General features: G+C 40.8%; 1 protein-coding gene across 1 annotated transcript; it reads right to left on the bottom strand.

The window, feature by feature from the left end:
- Window positions 1-9,919: 9,919 nt before the first annotated feature.
- Window positions 9,920-16,439, bottom strand: exd1 (exonuclease 3'-5' domain containing 1). The gene is made up of 11 exons (XM_042501489.1): window positions 16,310-16,439; window positions 15,907-15,975; window positions 15,773-15,806; window positions 15,606-15,682; window positions 15,403-15,476; window positions 14,325-14,411; window positions 14,118-14,222; window positions 13,948-14,028; window positions 13,054-13,197; window positions 12,773-12,964; window positions 9,920-10,630 (listed from the first exon to the last, which is right to left on the bottom strand). The coding sequence occupies exons 1-11, from the start codon at window positions 16,437-16,439 to the stop codon at window positions 9,920-9,922; spliced, it is 1,704 nt and encodes a 567-aa protein (XP_042357423.1).
- Between the last annotated feature and the right edge of the window lie 5,104 nt (window positions 16,440-21,543).

Below are 21,543 nucleotides of genomic sequence, written 5' to 3'. Positions count from 1 at the left end.
AACATTAAGCAACAACACAAAGTTGTCATGCAAAGTCAGTGTCTCCCGTGACTCAACACCTAAAATCTCCAACAAGCTCATCTGGATGCCCCCTGTTGTTTACACATGAACCCGTTTGTGTGTTGCACCCCCTCTGCAAGGGCAATCACCACCGTCCAGTTTGATTCTGCCTGGGCATTGTTACAGCAATCACTGCAAGCTTGTTGTTGATGAGGAGTGTATACAGCTTATTCAAGAAAATAACCCACTCTGTAATCAAGCAGTATCCAATCATGTCCTGGAGGCAAAATCCAGCTCGTTATCAAAGATCATTACGGAGCGATTATAGCGGACTGATGTAATGCATCACAGACTGCAACCAAATGACTGATGACTGGCAGAGATCAGCAGTAAAACTGTTTATTGGAAAGCATGGTTGTTTATTGAGAGCTAACAATTTCTGATGTGCTTTAAAGACTCCTGACAGATAGGGATCCAGCTGTGGGCGAGTGAGGAACACTGAGTAGGTGGGAAAGAACACCCACACACCATTTCCTCCATAAATTACCATGACACCCACCAGACAAACATTGCTGCAGCAAAGATCCTCACCAGTAAGCACCCTGTGGGTTTTACAGCTTTTGTTACTGGTATTGTGTTTTAGCCTAACTGGTTCTCAGGGTCGGCGAGGGGCCGCACAGCAGATAAGGGCTGTAAGCACACCTGCCTGAGCAAATAAACTACACACCGTGTCACCTTGTGGTTTTACCATCCTGTGATGGATTGACATACAGTACACTGCTCACTGTAGTGATAAGATACTTCTTTCTGTTTCAGTTTGCTTAAAGGGAAAGCTCACCCCCCAAATGGGATGTCTGCCTTCTCTTCAGTATAATGGAACTACATGGCACATTGTTTGTTTGCCCAGTCTGCTTATTTAACATATTTTAACAATCTAGTTTTATAAATCGCACAACAGGTAAGAGGAAAAATATGTATTTTTGATATTAGGGTGGGCTTTCCCTTTACTAAGCACACTCCTAGATGTGGTCCAAATGGTGCAGTGATTTTAAGGCAGCATTATTTTAATGCACAATTTAGGTGAATTAAAAAAAAAAAAAAAAACAATAGCAACAATTGTATTCTGTTGTAAATAGAATACAGGCTCGTCTGGCTCTGATACCTTCAGATGGTTGCAATAATTAGCTGCCCCACTTCATCCTCATTATACCAGCAGCACCAAAACACTTTGCTCTCATTAGGGCCGAGCCATTGTCCGTCAGCAGTTAGCAACCATTTTGCCTTCCCCATTACAACACAAAGAGAGGGGAGGTAAAACAGTTTACCCACAAATCTCCCTCTGTGTGCCCACTGGTTCACTCCACCTATTCAGGCAGGGAAGTAAAGACCATCTGCTCATTTTATACAACTCCGGTCTCAAAACACTCACTAATACACATTCACAGATTCTATTGCCCACAGCCAGCAGATTATTTGACCAAACACCCACCTAAACTCGCTCCAAAACACATCTCAAAGAAGGCCAAGGTTGATCAAGCCAAAGCTGTGGAAGGTGGCCATAGCTTTGAATGTGAATGTGTGAGTCAGTGAGTCTTCGTCTCCTACTGGCGGGACATGAATGGCATCGACCAAAGGAGAAGCTGGATTGGGCGTGAGTTGAGGCGATACAGCCACAGGAGTGGCCACTGGTAAAAAAAAAAAAAAGATGAGCAGATGCTCTCCAGTCCTCCCATAGCCAAACATGAAAAGGCCAAAACATAAACATAGTAAATGTGCCAGCATGCCACAGCAGCTAAAATCAGTTTTTGAATTGTATAGATGGTTAACAACTCATTGTTTTGTTGCTGTATGGATCTAATCAACCCTGATCCTGCCCAAAATGCATCCCATCATGCCCCTCTCTCTCATAGCTGAGGTTGGATCCAGAGATTGTGGGAGGTTTCCATTCACGACATAGTAGATGTAGTGATTTTACATCTATGACTTCTTTGGGCCTGTTTGACGGCACACCATGTGGGGCCAAACAAGCACACATTAATCTGCGCTTTGTATGAATATTCAGATACAGCTGTCTGTGACACGGAGATAGCAGCTGGTGCGCTTGGGCCCCACAGATATCCCAGTGCCATGCCTGGACAGGAGCCTCTGCATTTGGGCCAAGACAGGCCCAGCCGGCCCTGGCAGGCCCTCCAGGCCCAGAGTCTCACCAAATCCCACCAGTGACACCCTCTACACAGGGGTGGTCTATGACTCAATAAACACCTTTAGCAGCTTGCAGCAGATACATGATGACACTTTCAGTATGTTACCACGATGGCAATGAAGTAGCTGGATAAATGGTTGGTAATTCAAAGATCTCAAGCATTCCACCTTTTAAACAATGCTGCTTAAGGAGGTATAGATTATGCAATAGTTCAACGATGTTTTTACAACAGGGTGTGTGCAATATGTGTTATGTGCAATGAATGTGAATTATTTTGAATGTGCAGTTTGGACTATGTGCAGTTTATTGGTGTGATTTGGTAGTGCTGTTCTGTTCATATGTGGTTTGTTTTATCATGACTGTGAATGTCAGAGTCAAAGACAAAGTATATCTATTGTATCATATTGGATTGGATCATATCATATAAAAAAGAACAAATTTTATGTTTAAAAGATTTCAGTGATTCAAAAGGCACTGTCATATTGTGGTTGGAGTTCCACAAATTCCATAATGTTTTACCCTATTTAAAGGACTTAATATGGGTAAGCCTATGAACATGCACTTCCCAGGTGTTTGCGAATAAGCACACGGCTTGCGCTTACAACCCTTTTCTTGCAAGGTATATATTCCTTCCACCAACTAGCTGCAAATGGCAATAGACCAGACCAGCACATGCAGGTACTTCGCAAAACATCAAGGCCACACCTCATTTTGGGGGAAAGTAAAAAAAAAAAAAGATCCTATCATGCAGTATAGCCCTAGATTTTATTGTATTTCACATAATTTTATACATGTTTTGAGTATTTTATGAATAGAATTAAAACAATAGTCAAAACAATGTATATTCAAAACTTTTACAAAAAATTCCATTAATTCCAAACCATTTCCAGACCTGGAAAACAGTTTTTCAGATCTCATTACTTTAACAGGAATTTCACGACAGTGAGAACTCTGGGTTTTATATTGCTGCAGCAACATGTATGCATTAAAACAGATGGCATTGCTTTGTGCATCACATTTAATTTAGGCCTTTTGTTAAGCACGCTTCACAAAGCAGTTTAAATTAAATTGAATTTCACTTAAGAGAGCCAATCATGGAGCACAGTGCAATGAATGTGACACCTGACTGTTTTGGAACGCTGCTTAGAAAAATATAATGGTCACATTTTTCATTATGGCTAAATGTCATAACCGGCTTAGTATGACATTTACATTTTCCCTTGTGACATGAATGTAATTTGCCCTTTTTAATTACACAACTTAATCTCATACTAATCCAACGATATTGCCATAACAAGTAACTCAAGTATGGTTAGAAGACAAAGACTTCAATGGTAAGAGAGTTTGTGTACGGTGGGCCTGGGGTTACCGCCTCCCCAACAGTCTGCTGGTTGGCCCTGACAACACAGCACCACAGTGCCAGGCTGTCAGCATGCCAGGCTCAGAGAGCAGCTGCCAGGCCAAACCAGCGGGCACTAATTCAGCCAGCCACAGGGAGCCCCCTCCACCCCTTCTTCTTCAGGCCCTCCCTGTGGCTACAACTACCCCCTCATCTGTGTATGCACACACACACACCTTACACAATGCAGGCTTTAATTATGACAAACTCGCCAAAAGCTAATCTCCCATCTTTTTTAATCAAAGACATTTGTAGCTGAGGGGTTTGCCAATATTATAATAACTAATTACCAAAAATTCTGGTGGAAAAACACCTTTTCTTTTGACCAACAGTGGCCTTTCTCAATCAAGCAAAGCCTGAAAATCTTTCAAAGCCACCGATGCAGAAAAGAATTTGGAGGAGAGTTTTTGCTTAATACTGTTGAAAAAGATGAATCATAACTACACGGACATCTTCTAGTTGTATCCAACATTAGCATACTAAGGACAATCTTATTAGCCTAATTTTGTCAAAATAATATATTTCTGAACATTACAAGCTTGATGGGGGGCTTGCATCATTAATTTGAATGCTTGACACTGACACATGTTCATGTTGATTGCACAAATCATTAACATCCCGCGTTTATTGTCATATTCTCCCCTGAATGAGAGTGTAGTCCCTGAGCCCCAGGGACTGTGATCAGGCCAGTTACTCTGTGGTTGGTTAAGTGAAGGCCAAAATGCTCAGAAGTGCTCAGCTGCTCTTCTGATGGGATGAAAAGTTTCTGTGGTTAAATCCTGCTGTGTCCTGAGCCTCCCCCCCTGGGATAAGCTTATGGTTCAAAGAACAAACTTCTCACCTACAAAACATGGGCGGATTAGAGTATTCTGGTGGCTGAAGAACTACCTGCAACACGAATGACTCCGACTTTAGCATTTAGCCATAACTGAATTTCAGAATGTTGATCATGCAGTTTAGGTATAAAAACTTGTTGAAGACAAAGTCAACATGAGAGTTAGAGAATTGCACACTGATATACTTTGGTTTCTTATTTTACCATAAATATTACTAATTATTTGATGTGCATAGATTAATACAAGTACAGTTAACGTTGTATCAGGATGGCCATGCTCACCCCTCTCCATCCACCCATTTGCAGCGCCATCGTGGAGCATGTCAGCACGCCAACTTCCCCCTCATTCCAAGTCTTTTCTCATCTTTTCTAAAGGGAATGGACAACCATCATACAAAGTTTGGGGTCAGAAGAGGTTTCAGTCTTTCTGCTGTCATGCTTACCCATCAGAGTTGAAGGGCATATATAGATGTAATAATGAAATGTATCCTCATACACTGTTCATATGACATATTACAAATTAACACCCTACAAATGGCATTGTCACGTGACAATGTCTCCTGAAAGAAAACCCTGTGTTTGTTTGACCCATCCACCCTGAGCTACCTCCTCACACATACTTTCGCTCTTTATACTACAAATTGTTGCTCTAAGCTTGCTGCTTACAACATGCTTAAGAACAGGGCTCCGCTGTCAAAGCTGTATCCATTTCTCTTTAGACATCTATGGTGGATATCAGGTCAAATACAAATTATTGGGTCAAGTGAAAAGATGACCTGATGATGGCACTCAAGGAAAAGTCGCATGGTCATAAGTCCACAACAACAATGGGATCAAAACATGTATAGCTGCAGCAACACTGCATTTGAAGCCAACACAACACGCCCCCTATAAACTGAACCCACTACCAGTACGACAAATCCACTAATGCCACGCTTAGTTGAACTCTATGAGGCCAAATGTAGCAATAAATCACTTTACCCATATTCTTTATACAGGATTTACCTTGTAAGTACCAAGATGTAACCCTTACACTTAAACTTAATCCTCACCCTGGCTGCCTCTCTTTTAACCTAACACTTCATAGCTGGTTAAACGGCAATTTAGCAATTTCTTCAGGGCTTCCGCTTCCGGACCAAAGGCTGATCGTGGACTGATGGTGGGTGGGTTACGTAGCTGCTCCAGACGCAGCTATACCTACTCGGAGTGACGGGCCAAGCGGCTGACCAACATTGCCATCCACAGAGCCAAACTGCTCTGCGTGCCTATCAAAGTGTTCATTTGTGTACTTCTGCACAGTGAGACCAGCTGAAGACTGACATTCCTAGGGCCCGCTCTCTCTGCATCAAACACATTCTCATCTGCACCCTCACCTGTCACTCATCCTCTATCTGAGCTCATCTGTCCCAGCTGAAGGTCACAGTATGTCTGGTTCCTTTGGAGAGGCCCTGAAGGTCCCGATGCTCCATGCTGCCTGAGTAAACACGGCGCAGCAGTTCATAAAGATGCATATTGTGTGCCTCCATCTGTGTACGCGTGTGTTTGAATGATTGTGTGCATATTGAGGGGTCTTCCTGAGTTGGGTTTCCTGACTGCGGGGATACATACATACCGTTAGTAGGGCTGGCTGAAATATTGATGCTGTGTTTTGTTCTCATTTTTGCTGTACTTGAGAGGCCATCTGGATAGGTCAGCCTTTCTCACGTTAAATATTAATTCTCCCATTGAATATGAGCAGGGGAGAGTAAAAGAGGGTCATTTTGTAATGTGAGAGAAAGAAAGAGGGAGAGGTGGTGGTCAGGGTGGGGGATTGAGCAGGATTCAACAATAGGTTTTTCCTAACAGATGGAAGATTGGCTGCAGGGATATAGTTCAGTGTGATAGTAGAACCTGATATCTGATTATATTTCTCAAAGCTCATGAACACAAAGGGATTACATGTGGTTACATGAATAATGAAATTGAGATTATTTTGTTGACACGTGTCTAATTTGTTGTGCCACAGTGTTGAACTGCTGAATACTGCCTATCAATCTGACTCTTTGTGCCGCATTACTCAGGTAAAACCGACAGATCAAGTTCTTCCAACAAGCCAATCAAAAAGGTCGCGTCTGGCCAACATTGCCACCTCTGGCAAAAGCAACTATCCGAATAAACAAGGCTAGTAATTAGCTGAGAAATGCCCATGTGGCAGGACTCAATCATGAGTGCAAATTTAAAAAGCTCACAAACAATCTGATTATTGACAGCCCAGTGGTCAAAACTGTGTTCAGATTTCCCCTGTTCTGTGCAGTAACAGAGAAATGCACCGTGATCTGAGTGTGCAGTTTGTCAGCAAACTCAACGATTAATTTTAATGACATTCGTATGGGCGCAAACAAGCTACTCCTAACAAGGTGCCATTTAAAGGGAGTGGTTATGGTAAATTATCCCTCCGTTCTTAATAATTAACAAAAGCCTATTAATTATGAACATATCTGTAGCCTAACACTCATCAAGAGGAGGGATGGTTGCCTAGGAGCATCATGTTTTGAATACCTTGTCGCTTCTGTGTTGTTGGTAACTGGAGCCGCTGCAGTATTACAGGAATATGGTGCAAAGTAAATAAGGCGGTGGGACAGGGGGACGCAGTACCTCTATTTTGGGTGCTGTCAGGAGGGCGTCGAGAGCCTCTGTGATCAATAATGCAGTCTGGCACGTGTCCAGGTGGCTTTGTTGCTTATTACTGTGTGGTTTAATAATAGAAATAACACCTCTGATTAACCTAGGGGGTCTTCCGAGTTACACTTGTGTTTCACTGACTTAATTTTATGAATTTTTAGTCATTTTATGTCACATTGTATTCATTTTCTATATCCTTATGGTTGTTTTGAGTCTCTATGTTGTAGTTTTTTGTCTCCTTGTGGTTATTTTGAAGCCCTCTTAGGTAATTGTGTGTCTTACTGACGTCATTTCATGTATTTTTTTTGGCCGTTTTATGTTGCTTTGTAATAATTTTGTCCTTGTGTTTAATTTGTCTTCTTTAGGTAATTTTGTGTCTTATTGAGGTACTTTTATGTATTATTTTGGTAGATCTATGTTGCTTTTTAATTACTTTGTGTCTGTGTATTTGTTTTGTGTGTCTTTGTGGTTGCTTTGCCAGTTTTTGTAGTTATTTTGTGTCCCTTACAGTTCCTCAGCATCCTATTGTGGTTATTTTGAGTGTCTTCCTGGTCTGTATTTGTTACTTTGAGTGACATTTTGCAAGCGAAAACCATGGGGTCCCCTGACACGTTGGGCCCTTGTGCCTGTGCTCGGTAGGTCTGTTCAGTAATCCATCCACAGGCTGTTTTGTAACTCTTCGCGCAAGAGACTATATCTTCCACCTCAAAAAAAATGTGACTCTGCCAATAATCATTATTTTAATAGCTTAGTACTGTAAAAGGGTATGTCTATACATGCTACATCAGGTAGCCCTACACATCGTAGGCCCAGTTTAATATGCAACTCAATTTTATTCAATATATGTAGAAGGGGGTCCCTGCTCTGTCTGTTTTTCAGCTAAGGGGTCCTTACCTAAAATCACCAGACCCCTGTTTTAAAGTGATGATCATTGTTCATGGGTGTCCTCTTTCCACTACACCTTTAGCAAACAGCAGGCCTCCAGGTTCCCACTGCTCAGTCAAAACAATAATTGGCCTTACACAGTCGAACCACCATTTTCGGATGCTAAATCAACACAGCTGGACATCCTAAAGTTTGTGTTTATGTCTGCGCGCTACCTTTCCGACTTGAGCCTAAAAATAGCGCAGCAGCATCCTGCTGTGATGCTGAAGGTGCAGTCATCTTTCCCCTCTGAAGGACACAACACTGTCTGAAGTTTGGGAGCAGGGGGAGTAGGGGGGGAAGGGAGGGAGGAAGCGGTGACTACCGTGTGACAAGCGCCCTGTTCCTTCCTCCCAGGCCTGAGAAACAGGAAGTGCTGCACATAAGGCATTATTGTGACTGAGAGGAAATGCAAGGTCCTCTAAATTAAGAGCCCCAATCTGGTTGTCAATGACAGGAGCCTGTCCTCCACAGCCCCACAGAGACCTGCCCCCCCCCCCCCCCCCCAACACACAAACCACCTCCTCCACAACTTCACTACTGAGTGACGCAGATATATAAAACAATCTCTCACTCTGAAGCCATAAAAGACTTCTACGTGTAATAAATCCTAAAAACGAATACAGAAAAAGTCAATGCAGTTAAAAATATTAACTTTTGGAAGATTTGAGTGCAGCAGCTCTAAGATAACGTCCAGCGAATCAGCTTAAAGATCATGTGTTAAACCTTTTGTTCCCCACTGAACCCACCCACATGCAGATTGAGCAACAACAGCATTTCAGAGAGTTAAAGGAGGCATATGGGAAGGATCCACCCTGCTTGTGTTCAGCAGAAGCTAAGGAGGAGCTGGTTGCTAAGAGAGATGCAAGGCTTTGTGCCGGGCTGCCTCCCAGTTAATTAAAATCCTACTTTATCTGTTTCATGCTTTCAATTAGGAAGCTCTGGAAAGGGCCCAAGCCTCTGCATGTAGATAACCATAGCAATAAGATGTGATTAATACAGGGGGGCCACTTGCGCTGCAGCAATGTCCTGCTGTTGTGTGTAAGGTTTGTTTTGATCCTAAGCACCAACCTCTGATGATTCAGGAAAAAAATGGCTGCGGTGCCTCTCTGCAAAGTCTGCACAACACCTCAAGCAGCAAATTAGATGGATAAGATCTGCTTTTGTAGGACATGGCAGGTGTTGGCCACCTGTGATCATGTACATCTGAACTGCAGCAATGACTGAGGCTGCAGACAGTCAGTATCACTGTTCAGTCTGTGCCAAGTCTAATGGTTTTCTCTAGTCATCTGTCATCAAACGAAGTGTCAGCTAGCAATGTTTTTGCTCAATTAAGAGCAGATCCATCAATGCCCGTCTCTGCTTTTCACAATCAATTAACTGCAACACAGAAGCCAAGCTGTAGCGGCCATAAATCACACTCAGCTTAGCACATTATGGTTTAATGGGCATGTGGAGCTGTTTTTGTAGTTTGTGTTACAACTGCCAAGGCTATTATTTCTTGTCATTTTCTGCATGACAAAAATACACAAACTCTTGAATTTCTGAGTATAATATAATTTATCTACGTTGTAGTTAAGAGTGCAATTAATTTGCACTCAAACCGAAACAAAATTGGGAAAGACAGAGGCAAAACACTTAAGAAATGCAACATAAATAACAAACCAGGCATGTGTTTTGTCTAAACAATATGATTATATCTAAGTAAACTGGCATGCACAACCCAAACAAAAAATCTTTTTCTCTTTTTTTCCCCTCAACAGTCCACAAACTGTTGGTATCAAACAAGCCATTACTCAAAACAGAGTATTTACTGCCATCTACTGGTAACATTAGGAAATCACAAACAATGGAACATCTGTGATAGCAGTCCTTATTTGGCTTTCTAACACTTTCTTTAATATCTGAAAGACCTGAATGACTGCGTCAGTGAAGATGTGATGGGCTCGGGGGTTGATGTCAAATGTTCTCCTGTCATGCCGAAAGCATCCTTTCGCAGGTCATGAGCACTGGGGCCAGCAGGCTGCAGCAGCACTTCATGGGCAGGTGTATGGTTTGGGCAGGAAAGAGTCATCCCCATCTTTCCAGGAGTTATCATGTCCTCCCTGCTCTTACTGGAGAGCTGATCTTGTAATATCTGAAGAAGGAAGCCTCTTCCAGCGGGTAAGGCTGGTATGGACGATTGCTTTTTCCCAGAGGGTCTTCCTCTGCCCATTATGTCCATGAGTACCTCTTTGCGCCCTCTGCCTATACCTAGAGACTGGTGACTGTAAATCGACTGCACTGAAGCCTCAGCTGCTGGGTCAGGGGAGGCATGAGCATCAACAGATAATGCATCAGTGACTCTTGGAGGGCTCAGGGGTGTCTTGTGAAGGAGCGGGTCCACTTGTGTGGAGGAAGGTGATTCTATAGGCCCAAAAGATTCCTGCTGTGTCTGGCCCTGCTCCTCCTCTGCAGGTAAGGTCTGAGATGAGGGGTGATTTTGGGGGTTGAAGCGAGCCAGCAGTCCACTCTCTGTGACTGGGTACTGGTCGGCGGCCCACTTCTGCCGCTCACAACGCATTTGCTCCAGCTGCCTGAGCTCTCTAGGCAACTCCAACACACTCTCCTGAGGATGCAAACAGGTAGACTGTTGAAGCACTTCTAAACTACAATTTTTTTCCCCGACGCCAATATTTACAGGTTAGAGCAGCCACACTGCTCGCATGGGCAGCATGGCTCAGGTACAGTGCCGCTGCTGCTCAGTAGCAGAGCATCTAAAGAGTTTTGCCATTTTTTTTCACGCACATGGTTTTCAGTAAAAATTAAGTGAAAACGGTCTTCTTTGGCTGCAGTTTCAATGTCTACATCTGCCACAGACAAAAAATATTTACAGTTAACTCAACACCGTTTTAAAAATAAATGCCCTCTGATGATGTTTCTGTTTCTGCGGACAGAATCCTTTTAATTTATTAACAAAAGGCTATTTATTGTGAAATATTTGCAGGACCGTGTTTTTTAAAATATAGTGTCTTGCAGATCTCCATAAATTAGTGAAGTATCAACTTTTTATTGTGGGAATACAGTAGTTATTACACGAGGCAGCTCTGTAGGAGTAACGCTGTCTGCATGCAAGCTGCAGCAGTTCAGTGTGGTGGCCCTCAAAATGCCGGTGGCCAGGCAGTGCAGCCTGGGCGTTACAGTTTTAGTAAGAAATTCCCTACATCACAGGTCAGTGAGAAAGCACTCTCAGGGGATACAGAAATTGGCAGTTTTATACTAAAAAAGTGATTTGATAGACATCTACCTGATTTGACTCACTAAGACTGCTAAAGTTACTATAAGTAACTTTAAATAAACTCTGAAATAGAGGTAAAATAAAGAATAAAATAAAACAAAACAAAATAAAATGGATGAAACAATTCCAGTCACAAACATGGTTTCAATGTTTATACCCGCATGTGAGTATTGTATCAAGATAAACTTGAAAAATATGTGAAATGTTTTTAAATGAGTATCAGCCAGTTTTTTTTTTATGAAAGCAATACACACATCAAAGCAGTTTAAAGCCAACTCAATAATCTCATAGACAAGGACACCTGCACATCTGTACAAAACTGCAGTAAGTCTATTGGGACTTGTGTTGGTTTACCTGTTTAGGGCTGAAAATTAAATGGAAAATTGTAGAATTACTGCCTTTCAGTTTTATGCTTTTGCAAACCAGTCAAGTTACAGTTTACATTCATGTCTGTCCAGACTCATGTGTAGCAGTGACAGCTGAAAATACTTAAAATATGGATGCTGTTGCAAAGAAGCTGCATATTCTAAAAGATGGATGCTTCACGCACATCTTTACCAAAGCAGCACAAGGGATCTATACAATCAGCACCGTTTCATAGTGGACACCAGTGTCTAACTAAATGTCTTCCCTTCTGTTCCTCATTATGATTCGGATGAATGGCCAGAAAAGTGTTTCTGCAGAACATTATGATGTCACAGTGAAACTCCCTTGATGGGACAGATAGATGTACTTGCGTACTGACAGATGGACAACCCAAAACCATGCATCTGGCAATGGCTGTCACCAGCGCAGAGGAATACAAATTCTGGATAAAATGAAAAAGTAAGACATTTTTTTGGAAACTGGGTTCCTACTTGTTTAAATTCCTGTCAACATACACTGTTATAAAAAAAATCTCTGTCCAAATGTAAATGCAAAAACACAATTGAACCACTTTTGAAAGCATGCCAAACCAACAGAAGGAGATATATCCATAACTCCAAGTCACCCAATAAAGAAGATGTTGGCCAATCAGCAGCCTGAAAAAAGATTTTCCCGGAAGTCTACCTGGAACAGTGACCTCCGTAGCACACTCTGACACCTCTGTTCCCCAATGTAGTGGAAAAGTAACTGTGCATTTATGTTGGAAACATGTAAAAAGTCCTGCTTGCAAAGTTGAGAGCAAACATCTCAAGCTAAAATCTTTATTTTTCCCTGTCAAAATGTCAAAACTGAAAACTGAGTTTCTGAAAATATTCACCCTGGACAGAGTTTTACAAAAGTTTTGCTTTTAGTGATCTGAAATGCAGTTTGCTTGTGGACGAAAGGCCAAAATTCTTTTTTGTTTTTTTTTAAAATAAAGCTATTTACAAAATTCCCAGTATCAGCGTGGACTTAATGCCCTGAAAATGTGTGCATTTGTATCACGACTGTTCTTTAGTTGAAGCAAAAATTGGAAAAGGAAAAAAAGGTCATCTATGAGTTACTCACCATGCTGACATGCTCTAAATCATCAGGCTCATAGTGGCTGCTGTTGATGTATGAATCCACCAGGGCCATGTAGTCTGTCATGAGAGTATCCAGCAGCACCAGTCTGAGCGGCTGAAGGTGGATCACCGACAGAGCCATCACCTTAAGCAGGGGTAGAGGGCACGGCCGCTTGCGCCAGATCTGCTTTTCTTCCTGTAAAGAAACACATCAGTGAATACAGCACATACAGATGCAACTATATGGTAAATAAAGCCATCTTGGATGAGAATGGTGTACTGCACCGTAGTGAACTGCGACTTCATCTGAAGGGATAAGAGCTGGGAGGAGGGCACCTTCAGATGAAGATGAACCACCTCCTGCAGAGTACTGACTCTGTCGGGGAGGAGACTTCCTGTCTCAGAATAGAAGCACATGACGTCTGCCACCTAAACACATGCAGAAAGAGAAGCAGGATATAAGTGACTTCAACTAAACATACGGGAGAGAAAGTAGGCCACTATACATACTGCGCATATGGAGAGGGTGATATGGCACTCAAACATTATCACAATATTTCAGGGTATTTTCGCAATAACAATATTCATGATATGACAAAAACCTGAAAAATATTATCATAAATTTCAAGAAAAACTATTTCAACAACATAAGTGCTGGAGTTTCAAATATCTACATATACAGAACAGTTTGCCTTCAAATATTCAGTAAAAACAAAACCAAAATCATCTCTCATTTCTTAAATTTGTAACCAACAGTAACTCAGAGTGAGACTAAGATTCTGTATGAAATATAACTAATACAGTGAAATAAAATAATCCACAAATTACACATCTTAACAGTTGCCAAATACAAAATAAGTACCCTTGAATCTCAAAAGTAGTGTATACATATACAATAAATCAACGAGCACTTCCCTCTCTGTTGAAAAAATCCTAAATGACTGAGTTGATGATTCAGTTCCACACTACTGTCGCTCCAGTTTTTGGAACTCAAATCCTCATCTATAGAGCAATTTTGCTTTTAGACATGCTTGTTGCAATGTCTAACTGTATGACCAGATTTTGTCAACAAATTGAATTTTTGCTATTATCACGATATGAATTTTTCTTATTGTATTAAAAACTATACCAGTATTATTGTGAACGATATGATATGGGACTGGCCTACTGCACATGTACCTGCGTATCAAAGACATTGATCAGCTTTACTCCAAACTGAGCCATCAGACATCCAGCAATAGCTCTGCAGTCATGAATCACCTGTACCAAAGGAAAATCAACATAGATGTTATGGTAATAATTATCACTGTGTGACAGAACAGCATTTGTTTTCTATTTACACTGCTCACCTTCAGTATGTGCTTACTTTCCAGGATCATGGACAGACCGTTCTTAAAGGCCCGAGCTCCAAGTAACAGTATATCAAACAAGTATACCTTGTTTTTAGTAGCAATCTAGATGAATGTAGAACAGTTTCAAGTTGTATTCTTGTTTTCATTCTTTTGATGACAGAAAACTGGAAGGACTCAAGGAAGCAGGAATGCAAAACTTCTCACCTGAAGCCAACACAGTCTCCCATGTTTATATACCTCGATTCCATCAGCTCCCACGCCGATCACATGCTGCTTTTTAATGTGCATCACCTGACAGATGAAAACTCATGATATTAAGTTTTCGAGACAACAGGTCTCAGTACAGACATGATGCATCTCCACCAGTATATGCTGTCGACATACACCAATCAGTCAAAACACTGAAACCACCGGCAGGTGAAGTTATTAACATTAAATATCAATGTAATTTCCTGCTGGTAAACCTTTGATACTGGCATTCATGTGGATGCCACTTGCTGTGTTCCACCCACTTAAATACCACTTCAATCTAAGTGCACCTCATAATGGGAACCTCCATTGGCAAGGTGCCCCCCAGCAGAGTAATACACCATGCCACACTGCAATAACTGATCAGAAATGGCTTGAAGGATGTGACAAAGAACTCAAGGCACTAACCTGGCCTTAAAATTCCCAAGATCCCAAACTGAACTCAAGCAAATTTGTGGGACATGCGGGTACATCAGAGGTAACCCAGATTAATAGTGGGGCCTCCTTGGATGGGACCTGGCTATGAACTGTCGAGGCATGAACCTGTCTGAGGGATGTCCTGTGGTGTCTGGCACCGGGTGTCGGCAGCAGATCCTCCGAGTCCTGTGGGTTATTAAGTGGGGTAACGGCACATCCGGCAGATGCTCAATCACACTGGAATCGAGGGAATCTGGAAGCCAGGCAGATGACTTGAGCTCTTTGCCACATCCTTCAGGCCATCTCGGAGCAGCGTGGCAGTGTGGCATGGCTCACTGTCCTGGTGTGCGGAGTGACTGTGATTGAGGAGTGCTGTTGCCATTAGGTGGGGGGGCACTTGGTCTGCAAAAGTGTCTGGATGTATGGAGTGTGTCTGGTAGTATGCACATGAATGCCAGGAAACAAAGTTTCCTGGCATTGTAATGAGATGATCAATGTTATCCACTTCATCTGTCTGCATATTTAATGTTGTGGCTGATCGGTGTATGCATGCATACTGAAAAATATGTCATTAAAATGATTTATGCAACAGAAAAGGAACTTAAAGTCAACTTACAGCAGATGCAAACTTCTCATGAAACTCATCAATCACCACAAAGTTGATGTACTCCTCTTCATCTTCATCATCATCTGTGAAAAAGCATCTTCACATTAGTGATTTAACATTTTCAATTGAGAAGACAGGATTCTGAAGCTGGATGTATGCTGAATTTTGAGTGTGAATATAGCTTAAGCGACAACATTAATTATTACACTCACCCAATGTGGTTTTCTTCCTGTAAGGCTGAAACTCTTCCACATTCAAGTGTTCTTCAAGGCTGTGGTCATAAATATTCCTGTGCAACACATTGCATGTTACTGTTCATTTCTGAGTCATGGCTGGCACAGAGTGTTGTCACAAAGATGACACTTTGCTTGTTACTTACCCACTGTCAGTTTTTGCTTCATTGATGAATTCCACTGTTAATGAAATTACACAAAACGGCAAGTCAGATGTCAAAACTTTTCATTAAAAAAATCAGTCCAGTCTTCACTTTTCAGATATCACTTATCAACTCACCATCCAGAATCTCGTGCCCGAAGAACATCTTTGAGCCAGGAAACTTACAGCCATTACTGCCATTAACAACTGAAACAATACAAACACACAAAAACCCTTTGAAACCTAAGCAAATTGTCTAGATTTCTCTAAAACACATGGGAAGAGGGCAATGAGCAACTTAAAAGAAATATTGCTCAATGTCTTCCCCCCATTTTTCGAGATAAAGCAAACCAATTTGCTCCATGAAAGGTGTCTGAAGACGGAAAAGAAAACAGATGTCTGTCCAGATTCAAGGGTTAACACGTTTTTTTACGATACCAACAGTGATATGCTTTTAGCCTACCGTTAGCACATTACCCAACTGAGCTAACTCCGCAACAATGTTATGCTAACTATACACAATACAAGACATTTTACTAACCGTCCACCAAAACCAACGTTTTGTTGGGATTGATACGCTGGACGACACCGAGGTAACATGAAGTCTTGAGGGTCAGTTTAATGCGTTTTCCCTTGAGGATATTCAGGAACTGAACGTCATCCAACATCATTTTCGAGTGTTGTAAGTTAGTTACGAGTTGTTATAAGCAAATTAAAACCGTGAAGCTGCTAGTTTAGGGCTTTTCTGTTAGCCACAGCAACAGCTAGCTGCTTGTCAGTGCGCTAGCTCTCGGGGGGGAAGTGCTGCGTTCTTCTTCTATGGTTTAAAAGGCGCGTTGCTAACGTTAATTATGAGGTCAATGTTGCGTTCAAAAGCTTCGCGTTAATTTCCAGTCGTCTTCCTGTAAACAAAAATAAATAAAACGTAACCGGTCTTAACATTAATTTGAAAGGCAATATCTGTAGTATCTACTATTATATACTTTACTACAAACTGCATTCCGCCCATTTGTTTTGTGTAAAGCTACTTTTTGAATAATTACAAAATGACTTTGATGCCCCTCAGAATATTAAAAAAAGAGACTGATGGAGGTGGCCTTGAATGCGGCATGTCAGGATGAATATAATAATACTTGATGGTAATCTAATTCATCTAATCTTTGACGAAATATGAGTTGAATTTCTTTTTTTAAAGACACAACACGACACTACACAAGACAAGACATAAAGAAAAGATAAGATGAGCAGCTAAAGGGTCAGAAGCAAGAGAAAAATGAAAAACAAAAACTGATTTGTGTGCCAAAAAGGGATGTTACAAAAATAAAAATGATATAAAGTAAAGATAAAGTAATTTAGTATATACAGTAAATATACCTTTTACTTATACAGATACTCTATGTTCAGGATTGATAGTTGCTCAGGATAACTGAAATACACACTGTGTGTAGTACATTTACTGTAAACATTCAATAGTGTTGTGTAAAGTCCAGTTGTGTTAAGTCAGACCACTATACCAAAAGAAAAGAAGGTTTATGTAATGTGGTCTCTAACTGATATGTGCTATATGTCTGCAATTTTGTTTTACAGTGTTGCTGCCCTTCTTGGTCAGGACACTGTTGTAAAGGTGATTTTTAATCTCAACAAGGCCTTTCCTGGATAAATAAATTTTTAAATAGAAAAAAACCTAGATTCAAACATTTTTTGTTTTACATGAGGTTACTGCTGAGATCTGATATGAGACCTATTTTTCTGCTTAGAGTAACGCAAAATATCCACCAGGGGGCGATCACTTTCCAACTCTGGAGCTACTTGCAAATCTCAAGTCATTTCGTTTCTAAGCAAGTTTGTTGAAATCTGACCATTTTCAGTCTGATAAAAACAACATAAAAGCAGCCATAAATTTTCATCCCCTTTACAATGTGTGTGCATGTGACCATTTTTTAGTTTTCTGCGCACAGTGTGTCAGTGCCCTGAGTTGGCCTGACAGTGTTGTTTTTTTTAAATATATATTTTATGTGTTCTTTTTTAAAATGTGTCTATGTGTTTTTAAATCATCTTTTATAATTTAGATCCCACACTGATTTTTGGGGAACGGTATTTCATTCCCATGTATGCTTAGTGTGTATTGTGGAAGTGACAAATAAACCTGACTCTGACATCATTAGAGAGGTACACGCCAGAAAATTTGAATATATTCTAATAGGATCCTAATCATTCATCAAGAACTCCCTCACTTCCCTTGTTACCTGCACTATAAAAACATAAATCACCAAGCTGTCGGCTGCAGCAGGGACTGGCTGACTACTAATTGGCAATGCCGCATATTTTGCAGCAGCGTCTGAAAAAGGACAGATGCTTGAACTGGTACTTGATGATTTTAAATGATCTGTATCCAAGTATGCAGAGGAAACAAATATTATATTTCATTTTTTACCAAAGAAAATGAAAATATAGATAATAATTTGAAGCTGATGCATGCTGATTATTTAAAATTAATGCTAAATTTCTGAGAATAAAACCATAAGTAACATACATTAAAAACAACCACCCCAGTGGCCACTTATTCAGAGATGATAACTTCATAAGAAACATTTGCATTTCTAACTTGACATGCAGTCATTTAGAGTGCATATTCTGATTAAGATGTAGAAACAAGATCCACACAAATGTATCACGTAATCCTGCAGAGCGATTAGTTGAACAGAATTGGATCAAGTTGCAGTAGAAGTGCATGTCTTAAGGTCTGCCTTTCAGTTTTCCTTATCGGTGTGTGGCTGTTGTTGTTTTAAGGATGGGTGGAGACTAACAAGCAGGCAATGGTCACAATAACAATCCACAAACAGGAATGTATGTGGCTTCGGTTATTTCTTGAAAAATCATGTGGCAATTGTTATTTATTTTTCATTTCATTTCTATCAACAGAACTGGGCTCAGTGTCATGCCAAAATAAATGAAATCAGATTTAGATGTGCCTTAAGCCACATGGGGGCAGACTTAAGGCATCACTGACTGCTCTGATAACAGCACTGGCAAAGAAAAGGGCGCAGACAAGCTATCTTATCAGAAGTAGCCAGCTGCTAATACACAGGTTCTCATGACTTCACTTTGCCTGTGGAAACACATGAACTCAAACTGCTGCTCATCTGTGGCCATAACACAGGGAGGCACCCCATCAAAGGGAGGACGCTCTGAGGTGCAGGAGGCGCAAGAGCTGACTCAGATTTAATCACAGCACCTTAAATGATTTTTGCTATGGTGTGTGTGTGTGTGTGTGTGTGTGTGTGTGTGTGTGTGTGTGTGTGCGTGTGTGCGTGCATGCGTGTGTGTGTGTGTTGGTCTTCCTGAGCTCAGTTAAAAGTCAGTAAAAAAGGCTCTATAACAATAATCACTTTTGGTTAAACTGGATGTTTTATGGTCAAAGACAAGCTGGATTCGTTGGATTTCCAATTTATATCCTATATAAGGGTTTTCACATTATCTAAATGAAGCATACTGCTAAATCTGGTGTGTTTGCATGACCTTCCTTATTTGAGGAGTGTGTAGTTTTATGACATCTTAAAGGAGCAGTAAGTAGGATTTAGCTGCATCTAACTACAGACTGCAACATGCTGAAACTTCTCCCATGTGGCAAATGAGAACTCCTGGTTGGAATTCCTTCAGTGTTCACTGTTCAGGAGGTTCTTTTGCCTGGAGCTGAATAATCTGCAGGATGTCTCTTCCTCTTTAAAACACTCAGACAAGATTGAACCCAGTAAAAGCATTGAATAAAGCTCTTTCACACCAAAACGGGACTGGTACTTTTTAGAGACAATATTTGGTTTGTCCATTCTGGGCCACTGTAAAAGCTTGGTGGTGCAACATGGCAGATTACATGGAAGAGGACCTGCTCCCTGTGCAGATATAAACATCTCGTTCTAAGGTAACTTAAACACAATTCTTTTTTCAATTGAATGAACACTAAAGAAAACATACATTATACTACATTTCTGCCAATAGATGCACCTAGATAAGGACCTTTAATATTCCAATGTTCTTAATAATCCATAATCACATGCTAAATACATAAATATTGAACTTTTTATGCAAATATGACAAAAGTTGTTTAAAAAAAACTGTCACTTTATCCTAATAGTAGCACATCAAATAATCCTCATAGTACTCCCAATGGCATTTGCAAGAATGATGAAAACAACCAATCAGAGCTAAGAAGCCTTTAACACAGCTGTCAATCATGTCATGCAATGTCAATTGAATCAAATATGAATCAGGACTCATATTTGTCACCTCAAATGTTTGAAGAAACATATTTAAGTGTACTATGTAGCTGTGAAATAAGAATGTTTGCTGTGGTCTGTGGGCAGTGCTTTGTTTCAGCAGGACTGTGTCCAAAATGGTGGCTGGGTCACAAACTTTCTCATTTTGCATCTGAACAGTGCACTAAAACACTGTCTGCTTCTGAAAACATTTGAGGTGAGAAATAGGCGATGCAGTAACAGACTCTTGATTCATATTTTATCAGCGCTGCCTAGTTTGACAGTTTGACTGCAGTTCATGAGCAGTGATTGACATGATTGACAGCTGCTCTCTCTGAAAATGCCATGTGATTAGACCAAGTGTGCAGTCACAGGCTTAGATTATCTAAAGTCTGAAAGCAGAGCCAAGCCAAGGTGCAGAAGTTAAGGGTTGTCTCAGACCACTTGATTTATGCTCATACTGTAGTTCATTATGGCACTTTTGCCCAGTGATGCCAAACTTAAACTTCCAACCCGCATGTTAAATCAATCTTTTAAGGGCCTTTGGCTATAACTGTTTTCTTGATATCAGACAGAATTTTCAGCGTGTTATACTGTTTCCATCAACTTAATTTCATTAGAGTGGAAGGATTCAAAGGTCTGGACTCAGGCAATGTCACTTTAGCAATCAAAAGTTGTTATTCATTGGGATATTGTGTACATGAATCCCTTCTGACAGAGCTTTCCACCTGGATCAGTGCAACAACAATTAGTAAGCATCTTAAAGCAACTGGAGGACTTCAGGAAACATCCTCTCTGGACCACCTACAGACTGACAGAATAACTTCAAAGCCATAATGGAACCTACAACCACTGTTATCTTTAGAGGAAAGTCCACCCTTTTCCTGTTCTGCAGTCTGAACAAACAAAAAGGTTTTAGTAAACTACAAGAGGGACCCGATTCCAGATAAGCGAAAGAAAATGGATGGATGGATGGACAAGAGGGATACAGATTTTCCAAAATGGAACCCGGAGAGACATGGGCTCTGGTTTTATGTGAACCCAAGGATGTAGGTTTCATTTCAATATTTAAGGGCGAGCAAAAGTCAAAGCAAAAGTCCTGCTACTTCCATGTTTTTGCTTTTGTTTTGTTTTTTCATTAGGAAGGGGAGACAAATCAAGGATTTTTGGCCACTGTGTAAAATTGTTTTTTTTAAAGCCCAGTGCTGTTCTTGGGGGTTTAGGACAAATGCACATACTCTAAATATTGCAAGGCATGTGCCCCCCCCCCCCCCCCCCCCCCCCCGCAAAAATATCTACACCTCTGTGTGAGCTGAGATTTTTTTCGCTCAATATAATTTGATGTGGGACAGCAGCAACGTGTAGCAATAAAGACTGAAATATATGATTCAAGTAGTAATCCTTATTAAAGTGTCATAAGAGTGAGATGAAGGTAAAGTGTTTTAAAGTGCATCTCATTTGGTTGGCTCTCCCCCTTTAGAAGGGACTCCATTAACCAAACTAATTCTTTAATTACAGTTGT

The sequence above is a fragment of the Plectropomus leopardus genome, chromosome 14 (genome assembly GCF_008729295.1).
Source record: "Plectropomus leopardus isolate mb chromosome 14, YSFRI_Pleo_2.0, whole genome shotgun sequence".
NCBI classification, from domain to species: Eukaryota; Metazoa; Chordata; class Actinopteri; order Perciformes; family Serranidae; genus Plectropomus; species Plectropomus leopardus.
The sequence above is the reverse complement of the archived record's forward strand: the minus strand, read 5'-3'. Positions and strand labels throughout refer to the sequence as shown.